Source organism: Ambystoma mexicanum, chromosome 2q (assembly GCF_040938575.1).
Source record: "Ambystoma mexicanum isolate Mex_15411 chromosome 2q, UKY_AmexF1_1, whole genome shotgun sequence".
NCBI classification, from domain to species: domain Eukaryota; kingdom Metazoa; phylum Chordata; class Amphibia; order Caudata; family Ambystomatidae; genus Ambystoma; species Ambystoma mexicanum.
In genome coordinates this window covers 466228429-466247925 of record NC_090924.1, presented here as the reverse complement: position 1 = coordinate 466247925, position 19497 = coordinate 466228429, and the positions used below count along the sequence as shown (strand labels likewise).

At 44.0% G+C, this 19497-nt stretch overlaps 1 protein-coding gene across 1 annotated transcript in view; it reads left to right on the top strand.

Annotated features, from left to right (window-relative positions):
- The window catches only part of SDK1 (sidekick cell adhesion molecule 1), a 2988580-nt gene that overhangs the window by 2241636 nt on the left and 727447 nt on the right, over window positions 1-19497 (top strand). The window contains exons 15-17 of the mRNA XM_069647588.1: window positions 12901-13048; window positions 16432-16572; window positions 18170-18351. Coding sequence (XP_069503689.1) covers window positions 12901-13048; window positions 16432-16572; window positions 18170-18351 — 471 coding nt within the window. The remainder of the gene's footprint in view (window positions 1-12900; window positions 13049-16431; window positions 16573-18169; window positions 18352-19497) is intronic.

Here is a 19497-nt window from a genome sequence, read left to right as displayed (position 1 = left end):
ACTGAGATAATCTTCTCTTGGCCAGGTGTAATAAATAGGATAACACTTGATGTATAGATGTAGTCAGCGGGTCCAGTTGCAACACTCTACACCATGTGGTAAAGGGTGCCCACTTCTTGGTGTAACTCAAGCGGGAGGATTGCACCCTGGAAGCCCTGATGACGTCCCAGCACTCTGCTGACAATGTCAGATTTGCCAGTTCTTGCTGCTTAGGAACCAGGCTTTAAGCGACAGACTCTCTGCGTTGTGATGGAGAATTTGACATTCCTGAGTTAACAGGCGCACCTTGTGATAGTTGCAGGAGTGTCGAATACCAAACTTGATGGGCCCATGCTGACGCTATGAGAATCATTTGGCATGGTTATGATATAAGTCATTTATAACGCGCCTGTAGACATGTGTTTTTAGACGTGACAAGACAAGGGAGGGTACGGAGGGAGGACGAGACAAACAATCTTACTAGGCCTTGTGTCATTCAGATTGTGCAAGTGCGGTAACGCAAAGTGTAAGAAAAATGACAGGGAAAGTCCATGGGGGTGGAGTGGAGAGTGTAATCAGGGCAGAATTGCTCTGTGTAAGTGTAGACAGGATAGAGCGGCTCTGGGTAAGTGCAAGTAGGCGGGGGACTCTAGAGGTTACAGATACAGACCCAAGAGCGCGACCGGCCCGGAGGCACTGCAGGGCAGACTGGTCAAGAGGAGCCAGGCACCTAGTGAGACTCTGAGGGTAACCGAGCAACCAGTTGGCGCAGCAGCCTGGAAGTTCAGCAGAAACCTGTAGAGGAACCTCTGCATCCAAGTCAGGGAGAAAGCGTCCCCCAGGGATTGTTTTTCCAGGTACCTGAAGGCAAAGCGAGGACATTTTTCATTGCTGTTTCGTGCATATAAATCGTTCTGTGGTTGGCCCCATCTGTGGAAGATTTGATTTTACTTATTTGTCGTCCAACTCCCATTCATGGGATGTTGGGTAATGTCTGCTCAGCTTGTCCTTTCCTGGCAGATGTTCCACCATTTCAACCAGAGGGGGGAATTTAGAGGAGCAGGTGACATAATCTCTAGTGCCCGTCCCCTCACCTCCGTCATACTGGGCAGACACCAATAGAAGAGCCCTATGTGTGACACCAGGTATTGTCCCATTACTGCATTGAGTGTATGAAAGACGTTATGCACTCAGACAACCATATCGAATGTACCCTCGTACTGAAGTGGTGGAAGGATGTCGACATACACCATTGGACATAGAAGAGCTGCAAGTGTACGTCGACAGCTGCAAAGTGATGTCATAAAGGGAAGATACAAGGATGTACAGAAACGATATGCAGATTCTTAAAGAATGAAGGTATAATTGAAGTAACAAAGTAATCAAGTGTCAAGAGATGGAGAAATTGTCTACGATGGAAAGACGAGTGATATGAAGCTCAGCAAATGTACATATGCAGAAACACAAGGTAGATGAGTTACATAGAAGCTTGCTGCAGTAGAAACTATAACAAACCAAGGCTGCAGAGTTGGGAGACGCTGCAGAAACAGCTTCATGCGAGGAACAAGAAATATCTGTTTTGCTAAGACTAAGGATGACACAGCAAGGCATAACTGGAAAGTACAATTGAAGTTAACCAGGATAAGCTATACATGAAAGGCTCATTTCTCTTAGATTAAGAAGAAGCCAAAGCATCTGCAAATGCCAAGTATTGGACAATCAAGGACGAAAAGCATATTTAAGATGGAACAACCAAGTCTCCAGAGGCCAAGATGAGTAATAGCACGCAGCACAATTAAATCAAATAGCAGTAAATAGAAGGATGGAATTAACACATTTGTGGTCTAGTAGCATGTGATTCAGAACTTGAAAACAAGGCCTATTCACTAAGCCTCAGACAAAGATAGTGGTGTACCCGGACACCCTTAAAAGTCCCAGAGAAGAAAACAGCTTGCAAGGTCAACTATAAAAGAGAAGTCTTGACTTGTGGCTTGAGAGATGGTAGGCTAATTGACCAAAGTGGGCAGTGTTCTGACATCGCTCTCTGCACCTGGGTTTCGTTTTGGTTCATGTGCTGCTAGTGAGCCGAATGTCCAAGTTTGGGAGACTATGCCAACCATTCATGAATGACTATAAAGCAGCATGCTATACAATGTTGCAGAAGCCAATCCGCTGTTTGTATTTTTTCTATAATCAGTATTATACGTATTTAGAGGTAGTTCGAGGCGTGCCCGCCAGATAAGTGGCAGCCAATGATTTTATTGTGGGTGGGGATGCAGTGTCCCAAGTCCTTAGGGCAAGAGATCGTCTTGGAGATGTACTTCTTGGTAAAGACCTGCAATCGGATGTTGCAGGTGGTGTTGGGGAACACTTTCGTTTTTTTGAGACCTACTAGGTTGTGGCGACTTTTCACGAGATTCTGCTGGTGATCTGTCCCGAGATAATGTATGTGAAGGGGTAATTTGCTTATGTCGAGGAGATGTGCCTGGCTGTGGTGATCCGGTACCTTCTCTTGTAGGTGACATACTCTTGTCTTCTTTCCCCTTTTCATGGTGGTGGTGAGACACTTCCCTCTCTTGTGGTCGACGGTGCTATGAGCCAAGCTCGTTGTCATCTTTGAAATTCCTCCCTGATCCTTTGCATAGACTGTATAACTTCCGGTATTTTGGTGTATGTATGGACTTTTCCATCACTTCTTCAATATCTGAAAACTCTTCCTAGAGAATGACATCTGGAAGTTCTGCCATCTTGTTGATAGGAGATACGTTTACTGCTTTTTATAGGTTGTTAGGTATTGTCATTTCATCCTGTCTTCCTGCCATGGACAGGGCAGGTATTCCATCCGAATGAACATTCGCTGTGGTCTTCCTTCCCTCCGTAGACAGTGATTTTTCCATTGATGGGACATCGTTCGACGATCTACCCGTACTGGTTTTCATGGACAGGATCTCCATTGACGATCCACTGGTGGGTGGTTTCGCTGGGTATAGCTTTCTGGACGAACAGTGTTTTGTTGTCGCCGTTGACGAAGACTCTTTCGCCATTCACAATGTTTTTAAGGACAACCTCTTGCTCATGTATGAGGAAATCTTAACCGTCAATGTAGACGGATGGCCCGCCGTGCACGATTTAGGTGCCAACGGCACACCCTTTTTTCAGTGACATGTGAGATCTCATGGGAAGGTGGGGGTGCCGAGGGCCTAGGGCGGCAGCAACACAGCAAGAATCACCGGATGCCACGCTAGTCATGAAGGTACTGCACTTTATTTGCGCACATGCAGCATTTCCGGGTCGGTGACCCTTAATTTCCATTGGGCCGTCCGGATGACAGCAGCATCTCGTAATGCTACATCTCCCCCCAGAATAATAAGAGTCCTACCCCATTTCTTCGATTCACCGCCTAGGCTTTCGGATGACGCGACAGGGTCTTCCTTGTCGAGGAGATGCAATTGTCCCATCCACATGGTCTTCCATGTGGTTGTGCTCTTCTCTGTCAGGCTCATCTACGTCCCCTGAGTATCCTGACTCTTTGTCTGACTTCTTCTTCCTCTTCATTTTCTTGCTTGTCTCTATACACATGAGTGGTGTCATCTCCTGTTTTTCTGAAGAATTAACAGTTTCTTGTTATGACCCATCCATCCCTTTCGGCCATGACCATTGCTCCCTTGATGTGAGATGCTGTTGTGGGTCTAGGGTCGAACAGTGGCATCTCCTTGTGTACCTGGGTTAGATTTACAAGCATGTTTTCCCCTGGTAGTATGTCCGCTGTCCGTGCCCTGACATTCTTGTCCACGGTCCACGTAGTCCTTCATTCTTTCCTTGGCTCGGATGTCAAGTTCCTTCATTCTTGTGCTTTGTTAGTCCACTTCCGTTTCCTGACATTCTTGCGGTACTCTTGACCTGATGGGGCGCCCGTACATGATCTCTGCTGGACATTTTCCCGTGGAGTCATGTGGCAAGTTCCGGTAGTCTCTTAGTAGTTGCCATGGCACCTCCTCTGTGTGCATGTGTGTGATGGTGGTGATACGGATTGCCCACTTAATGTTAGCCATAACGTGCTCCACCACCCCATTCGCTTGAGGCCGCATGGGTGTTATTTTTTTGTGTCTAAACTCCAGTTAGCTTGCAAAACTTTGGAAGTCTTTGCTGGTAAATGGTGGCCCATTGTCCGATTTTACAACCCTTGGCACTCCAGATGCTGAGAAGATGCCATCTAGTGGCGGTATCAGTGCAGTTGCTGCAGTAGACGCTACAATTTCTATCTCAGGGCAGCGGGAATGTTCATCTAGTGCTACCAGCACATATTTCCCTGATCTTAAGGGTTCAAAGAAGTCTATAGCCACTTCTTCCCATACTCCCTCAGGGAGTTCCGACATCCGCAGTATCTCCGGGAACACTGTGGTTTGTAAACTGAGGCAGATGTGGCAGGGCTTTAAGGTTTTCTCTATGAGTCTGTCCATTTCTGGGAGCCATATCTTGCTACGCAACATACGTTTGGTTGAGACAATGCCCCGAGGGCCCTCATGTACTGTTTCTATCATCTTCTGATGTAGGGTTCCCAGTATCACTATTCTGTCAACTTTTAACAATAGAGATGACAGCTTTATGGACAGCTCATCTTTTGATTTTGACAATGTCTTGAACAGCTGCTCATCCAGTACTGCACTTGCTTGAAGTGCCTCTTCTCCTGATTTCCATCTTCCATTCCTAATGCATGTCATCACTAGCGGCAACGTGACTTCTTTGGCTGTGTGCTTTGCGAGTTCCGTCGCTGTTATCGCAGGTGGGATGGCGTAGTGAATGATTTAGTTGATATAACCATCCATCCTATCACGTGAGGGTGTCCCTCCAGTGAGCGGATGTCATGAGAAGAAGTCCGGTGGATTTTCTTCCTTGCCAGGTTTGTGTTATTATGGAGTATTTGTATTCCTGGTGACGGAGGCCTCATCTTGTGATCCTTGGTGGCATTTGGGCTATTGGCTTGCTGTATATCATGACAAGAGCCTGGTGGTCCGTGATTATTGTGAATGGTTTTCCAAACACAGAAAATTGTGCAGGCCCACACCACTAGGGCCTCCCTTTCAGCCTGAGAATACCTCTGCTCTGTTTCCATTAGGCACCTGCTGGCGTAGGACACTATTTTTCTTTTGGTGTGCTCACTTCCGGAATGTTGGGCTAGTATTGCTTCCAGCCCCACGGGGATAGCGTCGACGGTGAGATTGGTCTTTAGGTTTGGGTCAAAATACGACATATATACGGCTGCAGCCATGTCCTTCCGTATGTTGTTGAAACTTTCCGGCTGTGCTAGTCCCCATTCAAATTTTGCATCTTGTTTTGTGAGCGCTCTCAAGGATGCGCTTGTGGTTACAAAGTCTGGGAGATATTGAGTGCAATATCTGGCTAGACCCAGGAAGGATCGCACTTGTGCTACATTTACCAGTCTCAGAGCTTCCGTCAGCGCTTTACTTTTATCTGGGTCAGGTTGTATTCTCTTATGCGAGAAGATGTGTCCGAAAATATTTAGTGTGCTTTTGTTAAAATCACACTTGTCCCTGTTTAGCGTGAGATTGGTGTCACTTAGGGCTGCGCATACTTTCTGGAGGGTGGCGTCATGGGTTTCTTACGATTGTCCAAACACCAGGATGTCATCGCTATAAATGATGCAATGCAGTATGTGTCTGATGAGTCTGCATATTTTTTCTTGGAATATCTCGGCTACTGATGAGATTCCGAAACTCAGGCATTTATATCTAAAGAGTTCCTTGTGTGTTGTGAATGTTGTAATATAACGCGTCTCCTCACTGAGCTCTTTCTGGTGATAGCCCCTGTTCAAATCGAGGTGGGAGAATACGGTTGATGGTGGGTTCGCTGATGCCCCGTCCCGAGGATGAAGGCTTAGGTGAAGGTTCCTTACCTTTTTTAAAAGTTTTCTCATCAGGGTAGAGGTTTTTATGGCCTTTAGTCCATTGTGAGGGCATTATAGAGCTTTTCACTTTTCTTCTTAGTTTTCTTAGTTTTAGGTGGTGGAGAGCCTGTCCTTTCTACTGAAGAAACTCTTCATTTTGAAGCTTGCTTCTCAGCACTTCTGTGAGATGAAACAGGGACTGTTTTGCATGATTCATCATCCGATGCCTGACATTTGCTCTCTAAATGAAGAAGGATCCTTCTATGTTTGTCAATGTTTTTTGAGAGAAAGTCTTGCAGATCTGACCATTTTGAATGTCATGATTTGTATTTATTTGTAGAGCACAATGGTACAAGCAGTATATACGCTGCTCCTGAGAATCCCTCACGAAGACAGCTTTCTTTCTGAACCTACTGCGGTCCTTAAAAAGGATGTGTTTCCCTTAGTCAATCCTTCCAAAACTGCCTCTGCCATGTCCATGAGGTGCCTTGAGAAACCTTTCACTCAATGATTTTAGACAAGGTGTGAATTTTCAGAGCCCAGGAAAAGCACAGTGGAGAACACAAACACTTTCTGTCTAGAATTAGTAGAAATTGTAAATATAAGTTGTATACACTTTGTCAAATAAGATGAAAGCTCAGAGAGCTGAAGAGGATTCCCCTTGTCTTGTAGATTATGGTGAAAAATCTGAAGATGGCTGCCTGGGTTGGAGCTTAAGCCCTGCCACCTCATTGGCTAGGGTTATGAAGGACCAAAGTGAGGTGGAGGGAACTACACTTTAGAAATAGTGGGCAATCTGGATTCCTTTTTCCTATGGGAAAAATGTTTATATGTATATTTATAGATTTATTCTAAAATTACTGAGGATTCCCAGTCTGACAACGGGGAATATTCATGCATGTGAATCTATGAAAGATCCAATGCTGGAGAAAAATGTTTCAAAGTAGCAGGGCAACTACCTAGTAAGAACAATTGAAGCTTTGAGCAATGTGTGAGAGACTTTATCTGTGAAAATAAGGACCCGGGCTATCTAGCCATCGGTGAGGGCTGCACTACTTGGTAACCACTCTGTGGTTGTGTTCAACATTTTATTACATTTTTTATTTTTTTTATTTTTTAGCGATCTCTGTTCGTGCTTGATAGTAGTAATGGACAATTCCATTGTTTTTAAAATAACTTGATGTATTCAATTACTGAGTCGTGCATATGCACAATGTGCCAATGCATTTCGGATTTACACACAGTCATGATCAGGGCGTAATGCAATAATCTGATCATCATCATGTCAACTGTGCATATCGTGCTTGTTATAAAACACAAGAAAACAACCTGAAGATAACAATAGAAAATAGTGGTGAGAGGAGCCATGTGGTCGGTACAGATCAAGGTCGACAGACCATACTAGTTCATTGTATGTATTACTTTCTTTGTTGAATTTATATAGAAAAAATAACTTCAATATTCTGCATACCTATGAATAGGTTATGAATACCTACGTTGGAGATCCTCGTGGCTAGTTCACTGCTAAGGACCTGTGCTGTCACCAAAACAATTGCAATAGTCTTAATACATAATTAAAAGATTTATTTAATAAAAACAGTGTATGTACATTCATATAACCGTTGTCATATCATTCTTAATAGACATAATTCATTCCATTTCATTTGCTGTACATATTAAATTGATACTGAACTTTATACATAAATCGATACTAAACTTTATATAAAACTCATCTGTATAAAAGTTAAAAATACACAAATGTGTTTGGGTATGATGCAACTTCATTTATCCTTCACATTCTACCGCTGTACCCATTTCTAAGATCATGTGCTCTAAAACTTTTATGTGAGTCCATTGCATGTGTTTGCTATAACCTGTTTCTCCTAGTCAAAAGGTGCTGAGAACGAACCCATTGATCTTGCAGTTAATAGTCAGACGTATCTCCATACCATCCTTGTTGAGATTAATAGGTTGTTGTCAGACTGGATTATGTGTGAAAATGGTGATATCACGAGGCATGAAACGAGTAGTCATTCAATTAGTTGGCTCAAGATGTTAGATTTGCAAAAATTATATGGAAATCATAAATCATGAATGTCAAACGCTAAAACGAATAAATAACATCAACGAAAGATCCAAAAAAACATAATCGTATGCAAAGTCAAATAACCAAAAAAATCATATGTAAATAGTAAATCACATTAAGTCACAAGACAAATAAGACAACAAAATAGACAACATTTAGAAAAGAAAACAAGGAAATGCACAAGTACAAAAGAAAATATTAACAAAAAGCTCAAAGTTCAAATTCAAGAGCTCAGTACTGTTATCTACTTAGCGTTAATAATGGTTGGTCGTGTGTTGTCCCGGGGCGGGAACCATGGAACAGAGCTTAAACCTGTATTTAGTTTTTTCCAATTCAGTTTTTTGCATGGGGGTATTTGGTGTACCTTGCATTTATGGACCTGATCATGGCTTTCGACAAAGTAGTTAAATCAAAAGATCAAAGCTGTGGGCCGTGCTCGGGCCCTTGGGATGCCCGGAGGAAATCTTAACTGTGTTACAAGAACTTCACAGGCAGGGACCATGCACTATGTGCTTCGAGGTGGGATGTGGGTTTCCCCAGGCCTGTGTCTTAGCACCAATTCTTTTCACCCTTTACATCAATGGGCATTTAAAGGCACTGGTGGATACGGGGGTAGCTTATCTGAATTTGGGAGGCAGGGCCTTTCCAGTCCTGGCATATGCAGATGAACAGTGTTAATAGCCAGGAACCTCAGGGCCCTCCAGATTCTGATTCCCGTCTATAAAGCCTTTATGAATAATCTAGTGCTAACAACAAATTCCACGCAATCAGCAGTAATGGGATGTGTGGGAAGGAAGAGGCCGGCAAAGATGCGTCAAGTGATATGCAATAGGGAAATCATTCCTAGAATCAATGAATTTGACTTTTTTGGGGTATGATTTTGGAGACAGTCACGAGTAGTGCTCATATTAAAAAACAATCGGTAAAGTTGAGCCAATGTGCAGGAGGGATTTTGCGCTTCTTGTCCTGCTGTCAGGGCCAACCCATGGATGCAGTCTTAAAAGTTTACGCAGCGCAGACAAAGGCTGTGACATTGTATGGAGCACCACTGTGGGTTTCTCAAAGGCACCAGAGATCCATGCCAAGGAGAACATGTTTTTAGAAGGCTATTTGGACTCCTGGGATCCACTCCTTGTATCTCTTTTCACAGGGAACTGGGAATGGATTTCTGGGAAGACCAATGGGCCTTGGCACTGATTACTTTTTGGCTTCGTCTTTGGGGTGAATGAACATGTTAATTTATGTCATTTCATCATTAAGTAGTATTCAGGCACTATCTCCACCAGATAACTTATTCTTGCAACCCACTGAAGCGCTGTGGTGTAAGAAGGCCTTCTGAACTAGTATCCTGAAAATCTCTGGTTTGCTACCACAAGGCTTGCCTGAGGAACTCACTATCCAGCTGATTAGAGATACTCACAAACAAGAAGGGCAGATCCTGTGCAAATCCAGTGACCGGCCTAGCTGATCCAGTCCTGCGCCTGATGTGCTGTCCTTCCTTGATAGACCAGACCCAATCCATGACCAGAACTGACGGTCCAATTTATTAACTTATTCTGTGAGTATTAATAGGAAGAACAGTGACCCATAATATAGCTGCATTGTATGATCCCAATCTCAAACCCATCCCATCTTTAATTCAGAACCATAGTATTGCTAGAACTACCTTTGCGCTGACTCTTTTCTCATTTGTGTTATTAAACCCTAACTTCTTATTGATCTGATTAAGAAAATTAATTCCCAAATCAAACGGAAAATAGAGTATCACACATGAATTGTTATGAGCGGTCGTGAATGACTGATTCCTGTGTGGCATTCTCTTTTCTGTAGTCCTTGATATAGTATAAGAAAACCTATCTGCCATTTCTAAATCTGAATTTCTGTTTTCCATTTTCGCGCCTATCTTGCAAAAACCCTCTTACTAAAACCTCTATAACTCCCTCAGTTTTTATGATAGAAGCAAAATTTCAACTCCTACTTGTACCCAACATCCTTAGCTACCCATGGAACCCGAAACAGTGTGATTGGCCCGTCATAGCGAAAATCGCGCAAATAAAAGTTTGCCGCGAATTGAAATTCTGAAAGGTTTTTACACATGTGAATTAGCTTTAAACTGCTTCCCACTTCGACTTTGAGATTTCAAATGCTTTCTTTTGACTAAATCATTGTTTGTGATTGTGTGCAACTGTTCAAAGTGGCTCCCATAGGAATGTATAATAATTTAAGTATTTTTGACCACATTTGGTGTTTTGCTCAGTCAATTCCAAAGACAATTTCAAAGCCATCCTGACAGCCGAAAAGTCAATTCCGTTTCTCCCTTGTGTTTGAAGGGGGAAGGTGGGAGTGATATTCTGTTTGATTTGTGCTATTCATGAATACCTGCTCTCTCCTCACATCTATTTAATTGCCTACTGGGGGGTTCAGGAGTGTTGCAGGGAGAACCTCTAACCATAGTGCTATCTGTTCCAAACCAACACAACAGTATTCTTTTCTGTGCTGCAATTGTTTTTGTGCTCATTACTTAATTCCTACTGTATTAAAGATATTATTCAGTTTTCTGTCACCCCATTGGTGATTGTGGTTACCTATTAAAATATATTGTGATTAAATTCTGAATACATAAATAAATATTTAACTTTGCAAACTAGCCTGATTCCTAGTTCAGTGTGACCGGGGGGGGGGGGTCTCAGGAGAAGGGTGTGATATGAGTGGTATATCGTTCAAAATATTGAATTTATAGATAAAATAAATAAGGGTTTCATTTGTGCACTACACCCTGGGCGTGACTTGGGTGTGTGCCAGATTAAATTCACTTACAAGACTTTGAATGTCAAGAGACTTTGGCACAGAAGGTCCTGATAGTGAGATTTTGAACTGCATCCTCGTGCTAGGAAAGCCAGAGTATGTGCTAATCCCGTGTGTGCCGCCTTGTCCCTTGCTGAAAACGTGGGGAAGGGAAGCTAACAGCTCAACTATCCTGACATATCATTTCTTGAACACTTTTCTTTTGTATAACATTGTTTCCCACGCCATTTTTATTTAGAGGTTAGGATTGGCAATAGGTGTATTAGTATGGGCCCTTTTATTTTAACCAACCTCTACTAGGACTGCATTATTATGATTTGATGGTCGTAGGTTCCTCCCATCTTTAGATTTAGGATTAGATAGGTGTTTTTCAAACCCAGTTGAAGTTCAGTAAACACCCTTGAACTGTGATCACTTGTGTCTGTCTTCACTGTTTGATACCATGCCTTCCTTACACTTTGCAGTGAAGCCCAATGAATTGAATCCCTCCAAAATGGTGCCCCTCTTGAATAACATTCAGTATTGTTCCACTTTATGCGCTAACGATTCTCTGTCTGTTATGCCATCAATGTCATGGCTAGCAATCTCGTTTATTGCCATAGGAAGGGGCACAATGATTTCTGAATCGACTTTACTTCTATCCAGTGACTAACACCAAATTACTTCACTTCTTCAGTCACCTGGAAGATTCACCTGTGTGTACTCAAAGACTTCTGTAACTGTAAGAGTATTACTAGCACCATGACAACCATATAATTTGGATTCCGTTGCCAAAACAGTGAAGACTATGCATGATGGTTTTGATAAAACACTTGATTGTTAGGGGTTTCTGCTGAGATGCTGGGCAGTGTCACAAGGGGGCTGCATCTGGCCTGGACCCCACATGCTTCATAGAGCACAGGATGCGCTGCCTCTTGCTCTGTAGGTTGGGTGAAGGTTCTAAATCCAGAGTGCGGTCAGTACCTGAAGGGCGAGTGCTCAATACCAAAATGTAGTCATTGCGTCTTGGCTAATTAGAACGCTTAATGGGATCATAACTATTGAAATCAAAGGAAGAGAGCCCACCAAACTCTGGCCTTCACCCTTGCCACAGACATGCAATTACTGTTGTTTGAATCAATGCAACGAATCTGGCAAGACATGAAGGTCTATCCATGAACTCTCTGTCGCGTTTGAATACAGTAGCTGCTTTTCAGCTGGTTTCCACTTCTTTACCATTATACAACCGCAAGTCGCTCAGTCCTAATGTATGCAAAATAGCTTTAGGCGATCCTATTTCTTCTGTCTTCTTGGCAGAAGATGTGTAAGCTAGTTCTGTGCCAGGTGGAGTCTTGTTCAGACGGGCAACGGTCTGTAGGCCATTTGTTGTGCTGCGAGGTCAGAGATGTTGGGTGTGGCTTGAGTCGTCTACAGAAAGCATTCCCAGCCTCACTGGGTGGTCTATGTGGGTGTTCTCCCTTTCTACCGATTTCCCAGATGGAAACATCTACGCTTCAGTTTGCTACATTGTGGCTTTTGTGTGAGTGGGGCGCGGTGAGTGCGCAGGTCCGGCTGCAGTCCATTTATCACCTTGGCGGGAATCTGAAAATGTAATTCCGACAGCAGGCACCTGACAGTATCGCCTGCTCCATTTACCCCGAGAAGTCAATTAGCGGAAGTATTGGACTGGCACGCATGCGCCTTGGCAGTTTGCAGCATGCATGCAGAATACCCAGTCGGGACTGGGCAGAGTCTTGCAGCAAGGAATTGATTTGGCTCACGCGCCGGTTCTTCAGCACCTGCTGAAAGCTGGCGGGAAGCGACAATCCCGACTAGTGCGGATTTTCATTAGCGCCCTCCAGCGAGAGCCGCGCATGGGCGTGGCCTCATAATGGACTGCCAAACAGATGGGTTATGAAATGCACAGGCCATCTGTCTTTATCATGCTCGTTTCCTTTTTTTATTAAAATGTTAATGGATATAGTTTTTATTTATTATGCAGTGGCGTGTGCATCCTCCCTTTCCAGAAAACAAATGTACGAATCCGCAGAACCAGCGCAATCAAAGCCTTGATCATTTGTCATTGTACTTCTGCTAATGTATTACTCACGTCCTCTGCCTTTCTTTTGTTTGTTTCCCCTACCAGACTCTCCGTGGAAGGTGCACTTGCCCAGCGTGGACCCAAAGGTGACCGCCGCCTCCGTGAGTGGCCTGACTCCGGCCCGCACCTACCAGTTCCGAGTGTGTGCGGCCAACAAGGTCGGAAAGGGCCAGTACAGTAAAGAGACCAGCAGGTACCAGAAAAGCACATCAGTTTCTTACACTTGCAAATGCTGCACCTAATCTTTCACGAGAAGTGCCGACAGGGCTTCAAATGGAAGCACAGAAGTGCAGGTATTCTCCGAAGTGCCGGTGCTCCTCAATTAAAAGATCTTGCTTCCTACTTAGAAGTGCTGATATTATGGATTTCAAATAAAAGAAGTGCATGTACTTGCCGGGTCACTGTTGAGAATTGCCGGTGCTCCTCAATTAAAAGATCTTGCTTCCTACTTAGAAGTGCTGATATTATGGCTTTCAAATAAAAGAAGTGCAGGTACTCACCTGCTCACTGTTGAGAAGTGTTGGGGCTCATCCATTAAATGATTTTGCTTTCTGCTGGGAAGTGCTGATATTATGGCTTTCAAATAAAAGAAGTGAGAAGTGCCAGCGCTCCTCCTTTAAAATTCTCTGATACAATGGCTTTCAAATAAAAGAAGTGCAGGTACTCAGGGCCGGCGAGAACCTGCCCATTTAAAGCACTGCGTCTGGGCTTTCATCTAATCTATGGCAGCGCTTTCCGCGACTATACGTCCACTGTTCATTCCTGTACCTGAAAGCTCACATTGGGAACCTTTGTTGGCCTAATGGTATTTTCCAAACTAGTCTTCAGGTAAAATCCCAGGTGCTTGGAAATTCATTTAAAAGAGACAGCTGAAGGATGACTTTATCAGACCATTGTCAGCTTTGGACGTTCCGCGCATCCCCGGTTGAAAGGCAGCGGATGGTTGCAATTGCACACCGGTTTGAAATCTAAATTGCTTTTCCGAATGTAGGAATTTAATACACAGGCCCTGGAACAATTTGTATTGGTGTGAAAGCCTTCGGACAAGGCGGTAAGCTCTGAGCATCATTCACACACATCACCGCTGATTAAATGGGGAAAGGGGCAGAGGTTCCAGGTGAGTTAGGCACATTCTGATCCTCGTCCCTAATAGGTTGATTATTTTGATATGCAAATCTGTGGGGACTTTGTTGACTAAAACAGATAATTTCACTGCTGCATTGCAACTTTTCCAAATGTGTTCAGTACTTCAATCAAAATGTGGCTCCTCCATGAAATGTGGAGCTGTGAACAGTGCAGAACGCAAACAATCTAGAATTTGTGGTGACCGTTCTAGATAGGACATTTGGGGGGCTGAAGTTAAGAGGGAAAGGAAGAGTAAGGGAGCGCATGAGTGGGCGTGGCCAGAGGTTTGTTATCTTCTTTTGGGGTTTGAGCGCGCGACATATCCGTGGAATTCTAGTGGGGATCTCATGGACTCATAAGACGGGAAAGGAGGCGCCGGTCTTGCACAGGTATGGATTCACGTGTCCTTGATGCCGAGCATAAGAACACAGCGATCTGATCATTCATGTTACAGGTAACAACATTATACGCAGCTGTGCAGTAGGCATGTTTATTAAGGGCACTTGCAAGGATTGAATTACACACTGTGTGCTTTTCAAGTATGTGTCACTGGGAATCTACATATTCTCCTGTCATGGCTTATGCATGTTCACGTACGACTCACCCCATTAGCTTGTGTGGTAAATTGTTTGGTAAAATTCTTCAAACAAGATGATTAGGGGGTTCTTTCGTATGTCCAGTATGGCTTTCCGTAGGGGCCAGGGCACAGTGCATCAGTGTTTGAACCTTTAGTTGGTTTTGAACACACAGATGGTGTTGGAGGGAGTGGATGTAAAGGCCCTGTTGGCTTTCATTGGCATGTCCTCCGCTTTTGACTATGTTGATCAGCCTAGGGTGTAGGCAAGTTGGAAGGAGATAGGATCATCGAGATAACTTCCTTATCCATTAACCGAGCTACTCACCGGTGTCTGCGCGGGCATGTGTCTGGTGGTAGGGGAGAACTCACGGTCACTTAGTGCAGTGAAATAGGAGTGTGTCAGGAATGTGTGTTGGCACCTCTCCTTTTTAATCTCCATGAATGGTCTTGAGTCAGCCGTACAGGAAATTACCTCTCGAATTGGTCCTTTTGACACCAGAGGTCTACTCTTGCTCTTCTTCGGTGATGCCGCTGTATTAATTGCTCAATTCACTGTGACATTTCAGAAGTTAGTAGAGTGTTATGCATCTTTTATGAACAAATAGGGATTAACTTTGAGTTACGTAAAATACAATGTTGTGCATATGGCTTTCAAACCACTATCAAAAACTATTCGTTTTCTTTCCAGTCTACATAGTTATCCCATTAACCACATGCCAGGTTTATATCTATGGCAAATTATAGTGAGAGCCTATAGCGAGGTCTGACACCAACAGATGGACTGCAAGTAGTACATATAGAAATTCTTTAGGAAAAGTGTGGGTCTTTTCGTAGTAATACCGTTAACATCAGAATCTTTATGTTTGTGGGGAAAGACCCAGACTTTTAAAAAAGCGCCACTCAGGAGGTCTTTATGGACTGGCTTAAGGAAGCGGGCCTGTGCCATAGAAGTACCTTGTCTTAAGTATATCCGTCTGCAACTTTTAAAACAGGATCCTAGACCCTCTACTGTCCGAAGGATCATCCTAAGAAATGCTAGACGCATTGTTAAACGGTACCTGTGGAAAGAAGACATTGACGGCAAATTAGTAAGGGAAGGTAGGAAAGAAACAGTGGGAACTTACCTGCCCATTGCACCGCTAATGTCTGATCTCCATATCTGCTTTGCGCACTAACCATAAGTATTGGGTAGTGTTATCTGGACCACATCTTGGTAAGATGCCCCAACGGTTTTTACGGGCACTTGGTCACAGGAGAATGTAGGGGATACATTGTTCATATTTGGGCCCGGATCTCAGGAAGAATTAGTTCTCCTTTTATTGTTTTTCCCCCTTTACCAAACATTAAGAAAGCAAGAGTGTCTACCTTTGTTGAGGAGTTGATCTTTTAACCAATCAGACCAGCTCTTTATGTTTTGATATTGGTGCCTGATGTTCCAATATGTTTTACACTTGCTAACCATCTTTTAAATACTCTTAGATTGTGGGAAAAAATAAATCGGTTAAAGTATTCTAACCCTTATATTTATAAATAATGTGTACCTGCTCTTTTCATGATCTGCAAAGTATGCTCGTTTTGCTTTATGTTTGGTAGTTTGTCTTGTGCGTAGTTGTGTTTTTGAAATTGTTTGTACTTTTATGGAAACAATGCAATTTCTGAAATAAAGAACTTCCTGATTAGACTTGACTGATTGGTCACTTGGAGGCATGCAAACTCTCTGTATGCAAAGCTCTGAACTTTAATGTTAGAGTAAGTATATATTTTTATGATTAGAACTTAATAGTGAAATTGTAACCAATGTGTATTTGAACATGTGGTGCTTGTAAGAGTGTCATTTTCTCTGCTGTTACTCACTGGTACACCTTTCTTCCTAGATTGATGTTGCCTGAAGAAACACCTAGTGCGCCTCCTAAAAATATCGTGGCCAGCGGACGCACTAATCAGTCCATAATGGTCCAATGGCAGCCGCCTCCTGAAAGTGACCACAATGGCGTCCTCCATGGGTACATTTTAAGGTAAGGGTGTGCAGCTGAGGAAGGGGTCTTGGAGGGGGGGTAGGGAAGCAAGTCTTTGGAATAGCTGCACGTCGCTGTCATTGCCGCTAGACTGGTGCTTGTTGACCGAACAGCAATGGTTATGACATCAAGTGTTACCATGGCCTTGAATCTTTCTTTTAAAGATGTTACTCCACTGTTTGATGAATGGCCTCAAGGATGACCCCACGCAGGTTCTGAGAGGAGAGAATGTTTCAGTGGGCAATTGTTTCATGACACTGACATCAGTTAGTAAGTCTATTACCCCTCCCTCCTCCGGTCCCTATCACCTCACAGGTTGGTGTTCACCCTCTTCTCAAGTCAATCTATGGCTCCTGCTCAATTGGAGGTTCTTTATCCCCTTGAAATTCCCATAGGTGCCACAAATACAATAATCACTGCATCCTTTACGTCGACACATACCAGCAGAATCAAGAGTGCCTTCATGTCTCTGCCATGTTGGCCCAGTTGTCTTGCTTTCTTAGGGCCCTTTTCCACATCCCATGCCCCATCCTCGCCTGTGCAAGAGAAGCTTGCCTCCTTCCCATTCTCTCACACCGCCCCCTCTACACAGAACAACATCATCCCCTGTCCCCTCTCTTCCCTAAGGAAAGTCCAGAGGATTCGTTTAAACGTGGTTCTACTATGGTATATCCCACTGTTGACACGCAGAACTTTGGGCACCTCCAGAACTGCCATGGAAACCATTCCAGTTGAGTTTGGTGGCATCGTAAGTGCTTCTGTTGTCTTTGAAATTCATTTGGTAATACAGTTAACCAGTGCAATTTCTCTTGTTGACTTCACCTTGAAATATGCAGGCCAGTGTCACAAAAGCCATACTCCAAGACTCGGTTCACTAGAAATCATTGTTAACAGGTCAACTAGAGTTTCTACCAGCGCTGTATCTCCTCGTTTACTACGAGGAAGCAGCATATTTCTGTTTCACCCCCAACCCACCCGTGCCCCGTATTCAATCCTAAATCGAACACTGGCAAGGATTCCAACCCTAAACCAAATGATTCCCGGGCCTCGGCAAGATCACACCTGCAGCTGCATCCTTGGCAGAGGAGGTCGATAGATGAGTAGATCACTGGCTGTAATCTCACATCTAGAGGGGTTTGCTGCTAGAGGCCACAGAAGGGCAGCCACAGGGACGTGTGGTTCAGGTCATCGCAGAGATCCAGATTACAAAATGTCAGGTTCCGCAAGAGACGGCATCTGCCAAATGGATTGACAGCTGCACCCCACTAAACCCACGTCTGCTGGGGATTTACTCTACTCAATCACATTTTTTACTAGACAAACTACATTTAAAAAGCTGTAATTTTTCCTCCCTCGTATAAAGGATAAAGTACCAGTTTTGCTTGGCCCTGAGCATGGATTATAAATTCTGGCTTCAGCGCGGTGGGTATATTAGCCGGATGTAGGCTGTTGTTTACTCCCACTGCGTCCCCATCCCTTTTTATCACTGTGCTGTAAAAGGGAGGCTGTTGCCTCTTCTGCGCTAGGCCTGTGCTGCTGCATGGTGCATGGGCAGGGATATATTGAATGCAATGTATTTTTTCCTCTCTCTCTGCAGATATCGTCTGGCCGGCCTCCCCGGGGAGTACCAGTATAAAAACATCTCCAGCCCCGAGATTAATTACTGCTTAGTGAAGGACCTCATCATCTGGACACAGTATGAAATCCAGGTGGCGGCCTATAATGGCGCTGGCCTGGGCACCTTCAGCAGGGCAGTGATCGAATACACTTTGCAGGGAGGTGAGCGCTGATCTGGAAATGATAATAAAACATGGCAACTGACGTCAGGCCAGAGGAACAGAACAAGTTAAGGAGTCATTAATTCTGTGCAAGCATGCAGTCGAAACCTAAAAACAGGAGCGATGCCTCAAAAAAAACAAACAGAGACATACATTCTCCTGTGTATTTAACTGAGGGCCCCATGTATTAATTTGGCCTGAATTGATTTCCATTAATTTCGTCTCGTTCTCAGTCTGCTAAATAATTTCGACTCTTAGTAGATCAAACTGCATTGTAGTCAATTTCAGAGCAATGATTGATTTTTTTTTTTGTTTTTGTTTTTATTTTTGGTTTGTAGGTTAGCACCCAATGACCCCTATCGAACTGGGAAACCATACTCATTGTTGCCCATGTCCCTAGGGCTGGGGCCTGCAACATGCCGCTCTCCAGGGGTTTTGGACTCTCCCGCCCATGATCCCGCAGGGATCGAAATTGCTGGGAGCTGCTTAGCTCTGGCTTCTAGCCTAGGAGAGCCTGGTTAGCATGAAACCAGCAACTACCAGGGACTACTTTTGGCTCCCCATTCAACTGGTACCATACAAACATGCATGTGTGACATTAAGCATAAGAATGTCGAATGTTAATGAAGACGAATTAGGACACTTCTAGTACACATTTAAACACAACGGATCATACGTAATGTGAACAAGATTGAAGTGTGCCTCTCCTGTAGAAATCAGGCCTGTGGTGCGCTGTGTACCGGCTCCTGATTCTCCAGCAGTAGCTCCCCCCAGCTAGGCGATGCCCAACACTCAGGAGCTGGTTTTAGCTCTTGCTCATTAAATCTTAATTTCAAACCCTGTCCCTCTTCGTTGAGTCTGTTAGCTTGAGGTGATGGCAGTTGTGGGCAAAAGCATCTGAAGAGCCAAAGGTTGCAGACCCCTGCTCTAGAGCTATGCATTTTCAATATAGAACAAAGCACCTTTGCCTCCTCTTGGTGCTTCCTTCTTTTCCCCTTTTCAGCTCTTTTGCATTTGCGCCACCCCGTACACTGCCCCATCCCCCAGCTCTCCCCACCCCCTACTTTAAAAAAAATGTACTTGTAAATCCTCTCATTACAGGGGGTCACAATTCCCCATCGTTGCTCCCGACCATAATCTTGAGCTC